The sequence below is a fragment of the Pimephales promelas genome, chromosome 14, assembly GCF_988280905.1.
Source record: "Pimephales promelas chromosome 14, fPimPro1.hap1.1, whole genome shotgun sequence".
Lineage (NCBI taxonomy): Eukaryota > Metazoa > Chordata > Actinopteri > Cypriniformes > Leuciscidae > Pimephales > Pimephales promelas.
Genome location: NC_142782.1, coordinates 16,418,943 through 16,433,223, shown reverse-complemented (window position 1 = coordinate 16,433,223; position 14,281 = coordinate 16,418,943). Strand labels below are relative to the sequence as shown.

Below are 14,281 nucleotides of genomic sequence, written 5' to 3'. Positions count from 1 at the left end.
AAAAGGGTCAAGATGGTTGTTGAACATCTGCATTCTTTTGCCATGCAGAACATGTTACTAAAATACATTTAACTGAATCTACAGGAGAAACTTTGTGAGCTTTGCTGTCTGAAATGAATGTGAAACTTCAATTCACATATAAATGACTCTTATGGGCCTTCTTTTTTTAAGGATTCAGTTTTAAACCTCAATACTCTCACGCATTGAACTCATGAGTCAGGTTACTGATTTAAGTACACACTGTTCAAAATTTTGGGGTTAGTTGAGATTTTTTTTTTCCCTGGATTTACTTTTATGCAGCAAGGAAACATTAAATTGATCAAAAAAGCACAACTGTTTTCAGCAAGAGCGTTCTCTTTTGAACGGTTTAGTTTGGATCATATTTATGAAAGGTAATTTCTGCAAAAATACTAAAAGAATCGCCAATTATCTGATTCTGATTCCGTGTAATAATTCCAAAATCATTCAGGGTTTTTTTTTTTTGTGATTTAAATAACTGATGTTGTTCTTGGATGTGCTTAAAACCCATTAAGATTAAGATTTTTGTTGATTTAAATATTGATTTAATTTATTTTGTGTTATGTAGTTAGGACCTTTATACTTGGTAGATGTTCCCAAAACTACTATAAGTATCATTAAGGGAAATCAGAACCAGAATCAGACCTCAATCTTTCTTTTGTAAAGATAAGTCTGCCTAGTGTGGAGACAGCTGTAGGAAAAAGGAAAATGTCTTTGACTGACTTCTGGTAATCAAGCAGATGTATTCACCTCACCTCTACTACCTTCACAGCTCATTTTAAACACACATTTTGCTTGTGTTTTATCGTTGTATTTTTGTTCTAAGCATTCAATCGGCACAGAGCTTCGCTACAGTCAGATGCCTCATTAATGTTGGCTTGATCTCTGAACACACATGTGAGCAAGTCATTGAGTTATCCCAGAGCCTGTATGTGACGCACCGCTTTTACACCCGTCTTACCCTCAGAGTGCTCCAGAGCTTCTGCCACACCATACTGAACTACACTTTCATGTCTCCTTCTCCACTTGTGTGCTTCCCTGTCCTCTCTGCAGCTCACAAAAAGGCAATGGAACAGCGGTACGGGTCTGAGGACAGACTTTCTCCAGGTCAGCAGTCATCCTCTGCCGTCAAAGGCTCACAGAGAGTGGTCACCCTCGCCCAGCACATCAGCGTAAGTGTCTTGTCAGATTGAGACATTTCTTTGTTGAGTCAGAACCAGGTTCAGAAATGTAAAAAATAAATAAATAAATAAATAATGGATAGGGTATAATTTGGGTACTTTTCAAGTAGAATGTACATAATAAATAAAAAACAAAACCGCTCTGCATTAAAAAAAAACCTGCCGTCTCTCCAGAAGTCGGGTTTAACATTATGTCTACAAATTGCATCCAGAGGTAAAGGTACCTATTTGTGCGAGGCCGGGTTTTCAAAATTGCCTGCCTTGAAAACCAAGGCAGATGATTGGGGCGGCTTGGGGTGGTTTAACTTCAAAAAGGTTGAAAGCATCCGGTCTATAGTATTAAGATTGAAATAATTTGTTAAATTTAATTATTTGATATAAAAGTCAGCACATATACAATTAAGAAGGTATTTATAAAAAATGTCCTTACAAAGGTTAAAAAATGAAATAAATTCCAGAGGGCAAATATTAACTTTAAGCTCATTTCTGACCCTGTTTTCTGACCCAATTAATCAGCAAGTGTTGTCCTTCTGAATAGAAATGTGTGTCCTTGTCCCCTGAATCATCATCATCATCATCACCAAATTGATGTTTTCTATTTACAGGAGGTGATCACTAAAGACTACACACGCCAGTCACAACAAGGCCAGATGGGAGGTCAGTCATCTCTGCAGCCTGTGTATGGGTATCACAACTCCCCTGTGCTGGATCTCACCCGTCCACCCAGCGCCCCCCAAGCCCAGACACCCACCGATCCCAACGCACGCTACACCCCAGAAGGCACTGCTGCGGAGAGGGAGAGAGGGAGGGACAGGTCTCCTCCTCAGAGTAAGGCATCTCCAGTGAGTCTGTCTGCTGATGGGATTGAACCGGTTTCACCACCTGGGGTTTCAGAGCCGGAGACGCCAGGAGCTGCCTACCCCAATGAACAAGCAGAGCAAGGGTATGTAACATACAAATGCATTCACACAATAGCGATGGAAGTCAGAATCTGTGATTTAGACCAGAGCGGTCACAAGGATAATCGCACCGAGATAAAAACACGGGAGCAATGTTGTCATCCAAAAAGGTGTTTATTAAAAACAGTTGTGCAAATAAATATGGTTAAGATCAGAAATAAAATAGGTTATCAATATAAACTGTTTAAAATCTAGAACTGTTGGATACTAAAACAGTAACAACTCTCTTCTTAAACTATTGAGTCCAGAGTGTCAGTGTGCTCAAGCAGCGCAACAATAAGCTTGTTCAAATTTACTCAAACCACAATCTGTCATCCAATCCTCACTTCCTCTAGTGACGGCACACATTTTCCGCTTACTAATATGAACAGACCTTTTTTTTTTATTAACTCCGCTTCACCATGATTAATAACTACACAAGATATAATAATACTATGTTTTATTTATACAGCACCTTTCCAGTGCTCATTAACTCATTAGCTCATTAATGTACATCCAACAAGGAAGGGGAAACATCAATAGGGTGGACATTGATGACAAACAATAGTAGTAGGTTAGAGTAACAAGAATACAGAACAGAAAAAGAGCAGAATAGAGATGAGCACAACAAAATACAGATCACAACTTAAGAATGATAACATTCAGAATGATGTTAAAAAACATCGATAAATAGAACAGATAAAATCAACTCGTACATTTACACAAACGTTTCCATTAATAGCTAAAATGAGTGCTTCCATACTGTTTGAACTTTCTTTAAGGCCTCATGCACTCAAATACAAAATAACAAATCCCACGTAAATATTATAAAAAGCATAGGAACAGTAAGAACAAAGTAACAATGATGGTAGACAACGGCGAGGTCTCCATCAAAGTGTTCATCGATTGTTCAGTGGTCCAAGAACGCAAGCACTTTTGTTGGACTTGAAATACACAAAAGAAGTGACTGGATTTGAGTTTATGTGTTTGAAATAAAAAAAAGAGTAACAAATCCTTCCTTTGCTGGTCAATTTGACCCCCATTGGAATAAATGGAATTGATTTTCCATTTGATTTGAAATCAAACCAAATGATTCAAACCACGCCCCCCAAATTCCCCAGCCCAACCTCACCTCAGGGAGGGATTTGTTACAAAGGACGAGGGAAGGATGAGGGTTATTATAAAACATTCATGACTTGGACTATGTTTTCATTAATTGTTCTCTACTTTTGTGTCTCCAGTATGGGATCTCGCTCTCCTGCCAGTAGCTCTCAACCACCAGCCTTCTTCAGTAAACTCACTGAGAGCAACTCTGCCATTGTCAAGAGCAAGAAGGAAATGATTAAAAAGATGGTGGTTGGAGCAGAGGCTGATTTCAGTAAGTTTATGTGACTGTTGTTGTTGTTGTTGTTATTGTTGTTTTTTAACTGAAATAACTAGCATTGATTTGCATGTTTTGTTGCTAGCTGAAAGGTCTCAAACTTGTCTCTTCCTTTTTCTGTTTTAGACCAGGGCCAACCTGGGACAGAAATCTTCAACATGCCTGCCTCTACGAATGCAGGTGAGCAGCTCCGCCAGTTGTTGTCTTTTTGTAAAGAATAGCAGTTCCTTTTAAAATGCTTTGGTGTGTCTCAAGAAAAGCTTGGCACTTCACACAGTCCTGTTCCTTTAACACAACCACTGTAACATCTGGTTTTAGGACCCGTGAGCGTGCGTAGTCACCCACCACCAGAGGCCAGTGGTAATACTATCGGTCTGGAGGCCATCATCAGGAAAGCCCTCATGGGCAAATATGATGAACAGATGGACGATCGCTCGCCGTCCAACTCTGTCAACTCGATAAATGCTGGCGTACCAGCTGCTGCCGTGCCACCAGCTTCAGCGGATGGGCGTTCTGAAGACCCCTACTCCCTGCCAGGTGCGCCAAATAAACCCTTACTAATTCACCTACCTTCATGGCAGCATGTGGCAGTTTTTTGGACCAAATGTTTCAAGTCAATTCAAATTTATTTGTATAGCGCTTTTCACAACACATATCGTTTCAAACATCTTTACAAAAAGTGCATTTCAGAAATGTACATGGAAAAATACATTTAGTTAGTCATGTACTAATTTAGGGCATAACATATCGCCGGCGTCGAGTCGTCCTTTCACAGGCGTTTAGTCGTCTCATCGCAGGTGTTGGGGCATCTGAAGTCTCCATGAGAGGCTAGATACAAACTGGAGCTGGCGAACGCTATTTACCAGCAGAAAAGCAAAAGGGAAATAATTAGCGTAGCTGCTGTTCATAATATTATTGCATTCGATCTGATTCAACAAATGAATAAAAGGTAAGCATTATGTGAATGCTTGGCTAAAGAGATGCATCTTTAATCTAGTTTTAAACTGGGACAGCGAGTCTGAGCCTCGAACAATATCAGGGAGGCTATTCCAGAGTTTAGGAGCTAAATGTGAGAACGCTCTCCCTCCTTTAGTGTACTTCGATATCTTAGGAATGACCAGAAGCCTCAAATTTAGTGATATTAAAGAACGCGATGAATGCTTTATTATTATTATTTCACAAAGAAAGATAATAAAGTATTAACAGCATATTGTCAAAGGTGCATTGTGTATTTTTAGCAACATCTAGCTGTTCGGTTGCGAGTTGCACTAAGGGCTCAGCCCACTGCTCACCACTCCATTTTTCATTCAGTAACGTTTTAAGCATTTTTGATTTATAAGCTGTTGAATGTTTTATGATTGATCTCGTTGGGTGTGTAAGCATGTGTAAGTGTGTTCCTGCTGCTGCTTTGCTTGTTTTTAGATCAGGAGGTGCTTTACTACTGTATTTCAGAACATCCATAATAGTATCCCCCTACCATATAACAATGAAAACATGGATTCCCGGAAAAACTTGTCAGTGTCGGGGTGAATTATTAAAGTGAATTTAATATACATCCTCTATATTTATTTTTGTCTGATGTGTGCCCTGTGTTTGGGTTCAGGTAAATCCAAAGGGGGGCGCTCTAACGGTCGCAAGACTAAGTCTCCCGGTCCTGGTTTGTCTGGAGGCGAGAGACCTTCATCTGTGTCCTCTGTCCACTCTGAAGGAGACTGTAACCGTCACACCCCACTCACCAACAGAGTGTGGGAGGACCGGCCCTCATCTACAGGTACAGACACTAATTAAATATTAGCAACACTTTCCAACTAAATTAACTGAATGCATTTGGACTAGTATTTCTAATTATATTAAATATATTTTGGTTAATTTGGTTAATGCAAACTTAGATCTACAATATCATTCAAAACTTTGGGGTCAGTAAGACTTTTTTGAGAGCGATGGAAAGAGAGAAATTTGTTCTTTTATTTAGCAAGGACACAATAATGCTGTTTTTTTGCTAAAATGCAGTCTTGGTGAGCATAAGAGACCCAACCCCAAACTTTTCTGATGTTTTTTTCTGTTTCCTCCTCTCAGGCCCCACTACATTCCCCTGTAATCCCCTGACCATGCAGATGCGTCTCCCCAGCGGGATCATGTCGGCACCCTCGCCTTCCCCCACACATCCAGGTGCGTCGGCGCCCACACAGGGCCAGACTCAACCCCGCACCTGGGAGGAAGAACCCAAACCTCTGCTGTGCTCTCAATACGAGACCCTGTCAGACAGCGAGTGAACACACACCTCATGCCGCGTACAACAGGACTGAACGTTTGCTGCTTTATGAACAGAAACTTGTTACTGTAAACAGGGATGTTCGTGAACACGCACGTACTCATGTCCATACTGACACGCTTGTGGGAACATGCATCCATCTGCGCTCATGCCGTCTTGATACCTAAACACACACATTCATACATGCAGAGGCCCTGGCGCACGCACTCAACGTGTGTGTTGATGTGTCCGTGTGTTTGTGAATGCCGTCACTCCAGGACTACTTGCTGGAAAAATCACTTTGTAGTTTTTATGTGTATATATACACATACACACACACACACACACACACATACACTTCTATTTGTGTAGTGTTGCTGGCCTTATCAGAGTTGACTCATGGACTCGTCTGTTTTGTTAACACATTTTGGAGCATTCCTCATTAGACTGCTCAGGACACATACTCTTATACTGTAATACTGCAAACTGTTTGTGTGTGTGTGTGCGGCATACTGCTAAGGCTGGATGAATCCTCTGCAGAAACACTCGTACGTCCTCTCAGTTCTCATATGTGTCGTCTGTAGCCGTTCATTATGGTTTCTGAGAGTGTTCACGTGTCGCAAACATGGTTCATCCGATTGTGTGTGTGATGAAACAAGACCTTGAGAGAGGCAGGTTAGCTGATTCCTGTGCTAAATCCTTACCTTGCTATTTCAGAGAGTTTACATGGGCGACCATATCATTGGTTTACAGGGTACACATAATGTTCATTTTTTTGACATCAAACCTTCATTTTTTTTTTTTTTTTACTTTAGTTTTGACACTCAGAAACAACTCTAGCTGACCAATAATTTTCTTTTCTGTGATAGCTGATGGGAGATGTTTCGTTTCTAGTTTATTTTGGATTGTTGTTTTTAATGTGCATGTTTTTTTTTGTTTTTTTTTTGTAATGAGTTAAGCACTTAGTCAGCAAACGGTTCCTGTTGGTGTCCTTCAACAGATGCCGACCTGAATGCAACTTTTTTTTCATTGAGTTAATTTCTTATACTGTGTTTTGTTGATTTGTTTCTTCACCTTACCCTGTCAAGTGTTCCACTCTCTTGCGACAATCACTGGCGGAGAGTTGAGCGAGGGGACGCGTCTTTAGAGGAAGCTGCTTTATCAGGTCTGAATGTCCTAACAAACCTGATGTTTTTCACGTCACCTATTTGTTCAAGAGTTAAAGCCATGCTGTCTGGCCAGTCCTTTGACACGACACTCATCGCTCTTTGAGCTTGAACGAAGGGTTCGGATTGTTTGTTTTCCCCCTTGGGCTCATACGAGGCGATGATATATCCTGCGTGATAGAATTAAGAGGTGAGCAGGCGCCACGCCTCGTATAACCTGTAGTCCTTCACTCTGTACAGTTTTAAAGATAATTCTAGTGTTAAGTGCCATGTATTTGACATACATTTCTGAAGTTAAAAACTACCAAGTGACTACGCACCAGTTTTGGGTTTTTTTATTGTTTTCTCCTTGGTGTGCCAGGGTTGTACAATTTGTCACACAGGCACAATTTAAAATCGTGAAGAAGACATTGACTGTGTCAGTCTCTCTAAAACGCCTCTTTTTCGGACCACCTCAGTGGTGGGGTTACTAATTGTTTTGCATGCATATTAGATATAAGACATGTTTTAATTCGTATTGTTTGACTTTTATTTGTCACATGGTTTTACTATGAAAGGTATCTTTAACAGTTTAAACTGTTGAAACCTCCAGACTTTGGGGATCTTTTTGGAAGCTAATTACAAGATGAAACTTAAAGTTCAGCAGTGGGTTTTATCCGGTTTGGGGCCTTTGTTGTTGCTTTGGTGGGCAAGAACAGTTTTAGTGCACTACCTAGTGTGGTTTTGTGAAATGAGCTTTATCTTCAGTCACTTCAATCCCAAATGCACTCTCATCAAGGTCTGCAAACAGTAGCTATTCTTTTTTTTTAACCACGACATCCACACACACATCTCAGAATGCTCTGATCTTCAGACTCATTCTCTGACATATCACTCCAGACAGTATTGTATTAGTGGACAAGTCACTCTAAAGTTCAGTGTTTTCTTGTATAGTGAGCCCCTTCCCCCCTCTATATTGACCATTTGTTTGACCTTTTGCTAAGGGCAGTATTGCACTTTCCTTAGATGAGCCGGAGTTTTATTTGTAACCGATAAACGTAAACGAAGCCAAGAGATTAAAACAAATGAAGAGGGGTGAGACGGGAAAACAGCGGTAATCGCCCCTCTTAAGAATAGAAAGGTTAAGTGGGTATTTGGGTGGCATCTGTTTTTGTACAACCATTTTGTGCATATTCCTTTTTTCTTTTCTTTTTTTTTTTTTTTTGTATTAAGACCCACTGTATTATAGCGAGGAGTGTAAATAGACCTAAAAGGATGTACATATTTATGTGATTTGCTGCAAGATTGATATTCACACTGTTGTATTTCAACATGGCCACCAGCAAGCTTTGTGGATAGCAGTGTAAAAATTAAACCGGAAAAAAAAAAAACAGACACTGCCTTAATGTTTAAATAAAAAGCTTATTGCCATTGATTTGTTTGCTGTCTTTTTTGTGTGTGTGGTGTTGTGCTACTGTGAATTTACATTGCAAATGTTATATTTGTTAGTACTAGTTTGTTTATTTGTCATTTCAGACTGGTGTATGTATGGCCAGCCAATTCGTATTTCCATTTTGGCGTGCTATCAACACGCATAATCGCTTTTCAGCGTGTTTATTAACGCCGTTGACTTGACGTTACATTACTGTATAAATATATGATCTACCCCAACCCTGTCCCTAAACCTACCCGTCACTGGGGTTAATATCGTTTATAAGTCTTCCCCTACCATCCTAGGAAAAAAATATCACTCCCCAGATGTAGATCTACATTTTGTTTCATTTCGCTTGGACATTTAACGGCGTGTACATACACACGGAATCACTCGGACATTTAATGTCGTCGACATACAGGCATACACATAAAATACATTAGCATTCTGATACATAGACTACAAGCCTGTATAATTCACGTCCACTTATGAATCAGTTTTTGGTAAAACATATATGGCTGAATAAAACTAATATTTCCTCTTGCCACTGTGTAGCATTTACTACAATGCGAGTGGATCAGGTTGCCCGAGCTGTTGTGATTGAGTGGAGACAGGGAACAATTTGCATTTGAATTGATCCACGTATACTAAATGAAGCAAGGGTAAGTTACAGGATGGGCAACAATGGTCCTGGAGGGCCACAGTCCTGCAGAGTTGAGCTCCAACCATAATCAAACACGCCCAAAGAAGATAATCAGTTTCTTCAGGATTACTAGGCTGCGTTTATCTCCACTTTTAGACATAAACTTGTGAACTTCCCCAAGCACGTCACCTCTGGGGAATCTCCGCTTGTGCAACTTTGTCAAGAGGACAAGGGAAGTTTATTTGGACCAACCTTCGACCCCTCGATTTTGACAGAGGGAGCAAGTCTACGGAATAGCTGCTGCGTCGGTCCCAATACAGTGGCTGCATCCTTCCAAGGCCTATTGGGTCTCCGAGGCGTGACGATCGGCTCCTTCAAACATGGCCTCAAAACACATTCTTCGTTTCGAAGGCAATGAAAGGATGGATCCTTTGAAATGTAGCCTGTCCCAAAATTCATTGTGCGCTTGGGACAACAGGATTTTTTTTTAAAGACATTGCTGGATTACACTTTTCAATCTAAGTATTGGGTTAACTCAATCAAATAATATACTGTATATGATACAAATGAAATATATTGAATATAGAGGTTCGAATGTTGACATATCTTACGTATAATAATAATTATACTCTATTATGTACATAAATGGACCAAGGTAAACATATTTAGACAGGTTTTGAACCCTTCTTAGGCAGTTGACCGTAACTTTTAAAAAGTCCAGTACAAACTACTGTTGTCACGATACCAAAATTATGACTCCGATAATGAATCGATATCATGGAAAAACTAAAACCCTAATTGAATAATATTAAAGAACTTCAAATCCATTGTTTTTTGACCATTCCCTCCCCTTTTATATATATATATATATATATATATATATATATATATATAATGTAATGTTAACATGATCAAATTATTGATTTCACAATTATGAACAGATTGGGATGGGTGGGTGATATGACCAAAATCATTTTATATGAGTCATTTTTTTTATTTTTTTTATTTTTATTAAAAACTATTAAATTGCAATAAAAAAAATCTAATTGGATTTCATGGGGACTAAAACCCATAGACGCTTTAAAGGGATAGTTCACTTTGAAATTAATTTTTGATATGTTTTAGCTTACCTCAAGGGCATCCAAGGTGTCTTTATTTTTTAGGTGTCTTTATTTCCACCGTATTTTCAATTTTGATATTTTTCGGTCAAACCGTTGTTGTCTATCAGTCATTGGTCTCAGACACTGGAGGTTAAGGGGGTCCACCCTGGGTTCACCTCAAAGAGCATGCACAGAGAAGTCAAAATTAAACATGATTGAATGACTCGTAAATGTAAGTACACACTGATGGCCTAAGAAACAAAACGAGTGGTTTGTGTGAGAAAACGAACAGTATGTCATTTTTACCTCGTGTAATCACCGCCTTGTCGGAAGTGAACGCTTGCGCGCCTACTCACTCTTTGTTTATAGAGATTTCGGAAGTTTTACCTTTCACTAAACATATTTAGATACGGGAAATCGCAATGGAAGATGATTTTGGTATCTAAATATGTTTAGTAAAAGGTAAAACTTCCGAAATCTCCGTGTAAATATGGGCTATATGCACGCATAAGTTCCACATTTGACGCAAGGATGCTCGTCAGTTTCCGGTTAGGGAGATTAAAGCGGAAGAAAACTGGGGAAAACGGGATTATTAGTCTTCAAAATTTACTGTCCTCCCATATTTGAAACGAAACTTTTATAAGTTTAGATGTAATTTTATTTATAGTTATGTTTATTTAATATATATATTTTTTTTAAAGAAGCATAAACACAACGAGGTGTGTCTGTTTTTGTGACTAACGTTTCTTTAGTGTAACCATGGAGTATAAAAAAATCACTATAAATTCTCGGTATTGTATTGGACGATCGGCGGAAGTTATCGAGCATCCTTAAACCATAACAGGAAATAGGCCTACTGTGGAAGCAAAGACACCTACATCTTGGATGCCTTTGAGGTAAGCTAAAACATATCAAAGAATAATTTCAAAGTGAACAATCCCTTTTAACCAAAGTGTTACTTCAATCTGCGGCCATCTTTGAAACGCCTCTCGTGCTTTCTTTTACTGTCTATGCTCTCGTGCAACTATTTTAATCATGCAAACACAGCTAATCTTTGAATGGGGAAACATCAAATTCTCCACAGCTGTTCACCAAGCTTACTATTACATTTCATATTTGAAATCACCAATGAATTCTGACAACAGTTTTCTCATACATTCGGGTTCTCAAACAAACTTTAGGGCAAACATGTGTTCTTTGCAGTCCAATCACACGTATTTTGTGTACAACAGGACCATTGTTGACCACGAGAGGGCGCTGCTCACTTTCATATGACCACAGGTTAAAGCCAGTCTACGGTTAAAGCTGCAGCTCTTAATTATGACAATAGACATTTAACAGACAAGTAAAGTTTTATTCTGCTGAAAGAATGAAAAGCAACTAAAGAGGAATTATTGTCATCATTCCTCAGTTGTAGGACAGTCACACACTGTGAAGTCTCATATTTCTTTAATTGTGTTTAAAGTTTTCTTGCATTACGATGAAGCTCAATGAAAATAAAGTAATATATTATGGTCCAGTAAACAAATGCATATGTTATACTGCATCAGAAGGGAAATTAGCTGTAAGCCTTGTAAAACACATCATTTTGATTGGTTGACTCTTCTTCTCGGCGACGGCGTTAATGGGAAATGTCTGTTTTAGCAGCCTACTTGGTAGGTTTTGTGTTTATGTAACTTACTGTTCACAGAACAGTAAAAACATGAACCATTGTTGTATGCTTAAAAGCAATAATAAAATGGGTAATAAATTTAATTGGTATCCAAATGCTACACACACATATATATATATATATATATATATATATATATATATATATATATATATAAGTATGTCAGGAAAATAAACCAGGTCACATAATTGTATATTAAAGCAGGTAGAAAACATACATGAGAGAAATTGACACTAAATATAACTAAAACACAATAATTCCCACACTTTGAAATAAATATATATATATATATATATATATATAAAAGTAATATTTTTGCATTTACTGTAAATGTGTTTAGTGTGAGGTATGTAGCTGTATCATGTACTTACCTTATAATAATGTTGGTTGCTTTAACGAAATCTGATCTAGCCTAAAGCAAATTTGAATGTATGGATTACAATGATATGCTCCAAAGAGACTCGATGCCTCTCTCACGGCTGGCAGTTTTATGGAAGAATCACGGAAGGGTTTTTCATCTTAAGATGGAAAGTATTTGGCCTTAACTGCTGTGTTAGTGATAATGTACATGGAAAACAGAGGCTCATTCTTGCATACAGTTTATCGCGGCATCAAAAAGAAGACAAGCATGCAGCCGTTGTAGGGTTTGGGTCTTTTATTTTTTCAGTTTGGATATACATTTTTTTTATTAAATTATTTTCTCATCCGTTGTCCAAAAGAAGACCATTAACTTGGGAATTTATACAAAAATATAAAGAGAATTACGAGTGCTGTATGCCACATATACAACAGGAAAATATTTACCAGAAACACGAATCATTGTGTTAGCAATCCATCCTTTAGCAGAGAGCATTTGAACACCAAACAAATGTATTCTTAAAAAAAAAATCATACACATGAAAATAGAAAACATCCCACATCAGATCTGCTTTTAACACATTGTTAAAATTTCTCAATTATCAAGTTATCAAATGGGTGAACCATCTTAACACACAGGAAGTGATTGGTTAATGTATTACTATTATACTGTATTACACTTAGTTGAACTAAACTTTGGTTCTTTTGGTTTGAACTGTCAAAACACATCCACATACCATTACAGACGAAAACATACTTAGTCATTGTTTAAAAAAAACACATTTTCAGTGTTTTTCCCGCCAAAAATGTAACAAGGCAAGAGATCATCCATTTGAGCTTGTACAGAACTAAACCCAGATAGTTCCGGACATAAAGTACTTACACCTTCATAATGCTTTACTGCTCGGTCAAAACCTTATTGCTGTTAAATCTCATATCCTCCTAAAAGAACAACAGCTGAATGTTTCCTCTCTGCTCCACATGAAATGCAGGTGACAGGAGCTCAGTTGTGCAATCTAGATTTTGGCTGAGACTAACAGGCACCAACAATGTCAGAAAAAACTCAATACCTTTGAAACCAAAGTTATCCAACCGTACAATCTGAAAGCCAGAAACCGCACAGTCTTCAGACCATGACTATGTCAGGAGGTCAGTGAACTTTGTCTCTATTCACAAATACTGTACAACATTTGGCCTTTCGAATCAAAACATGCTGAACTCTCTCATATAACACATGCTCAGTCCACTTATTTCCTCATCCGCTCTTCTGTTTCCTGTCATTCTGAGTGCTGCTCTTGAATTATTAGCACGTCGCTGGCTTCTTAAACGTTTGTGCAAGAAATGATTCCGTGTTTTTTGAGGTACTAACAGAAAAAAAAAGAGAAGTTTTACAGAGTCTTTGGTCCAACCTTTCAAGTGTTCCTCCATTAGTCATACCAACACATTTACAGCCAACAGAAAAGAAAAGAAAAAGAAAAAACAACTTTCCATAAGTGCAACTTAAATACAGTTTCTATTTTCTCCGCCAGTTCTGTGATAGTGCTGACTCTCTCATCCACATATAATGTGCTTATAATCTTTGCATTTTGTGTTTTTTGCATTTCCTGTTTGAGCATTTGTACGAATCAGCAATAGTGAGTAAGACGATAAAGTCGGCCCTGCATGTTCTTTTCATTTTTAGGGGAATATCTGTATCATTTTAAGTCATTATTAAAATGATACAATAGATGAAAGTCTTGCAGTTTTATTAATACCCTCTTGGTTCATTAAGGTTCTATATAGAGGTTTTACCCTCAATTTTATCGCAAAAAGGTATTATATATGCCTATAAGGAGAATTTGTGGTTTGTTTATTGAGCTATTGTAATGAAAACTAAAATAAAAATGAAAACAAAATTAAAACTTGCATAAAATGATCTCATGAAGAGGTTCTATATATGAGGCGCCTGATAGAACCCATTAAGATTCTATAGCATAAAACCTATAGCCAAAAATATAAAAATGTTACTATGCAAAAACACCATGTGAGACACTAAAATGTAACCAAGCGAAATTCTAGTACCAGACACATTGGCGAATAAAAGAGATTTTGATTCGATTTTTAAATAACATTCTTTTGCGTTCCGTGTAAATCTGCCAATCTTTCATTGGAATTCTGCGGGCA

General features: G+C 38.1%; 1 protein-coding gene across 6 annotated transcripts in view; it reads left to right on the top strand.

Moving 5' to 3' along the window:
• Positions 1-8,349, top strand: part of ncor2 (nuclear receptor corepressor 2) — a 100,666-nt gene extending 92,317 nt beyond the window's left edge. For all 6 annotated transcript variants that reach the window (XM_089119492.1, XM_089119489.1, XM_089119490.1 and 3 more), the window contains 7 exons: positions 1,072-1,190; positions 1,805-2,142; positions 3,379-3,515; positions 3,645-3,698; positions 3,837-4,055; positions 5,122-5,289; positions 5,595-8,349. In XM_089119492.1, the coding sequence (XP_088975618.1) occupies positions 1,072-1,190; positions 1,805-2,142; positions 3,379-3,515; positions 3,645-3,698; positions 3,837-4,055; positions 5,122-5,289; positions 5,595-5,791 (1,232 nt within the window). In that variant the 3' untranslated portion in view covers positions 5,792-8,349. The remainder of the gene's footprint in view (positions 1-1,071; positions 1,191-1,804; positions 2,143-3,378; positions 3,516-3,644; positions 3,699-3,836; positions 4,056-5,121; positions 5,290-5,594) is intronic.
• The last annotated feature ends 5,932 nt before the right edge of the window (positions 8,350-14,281 follow it).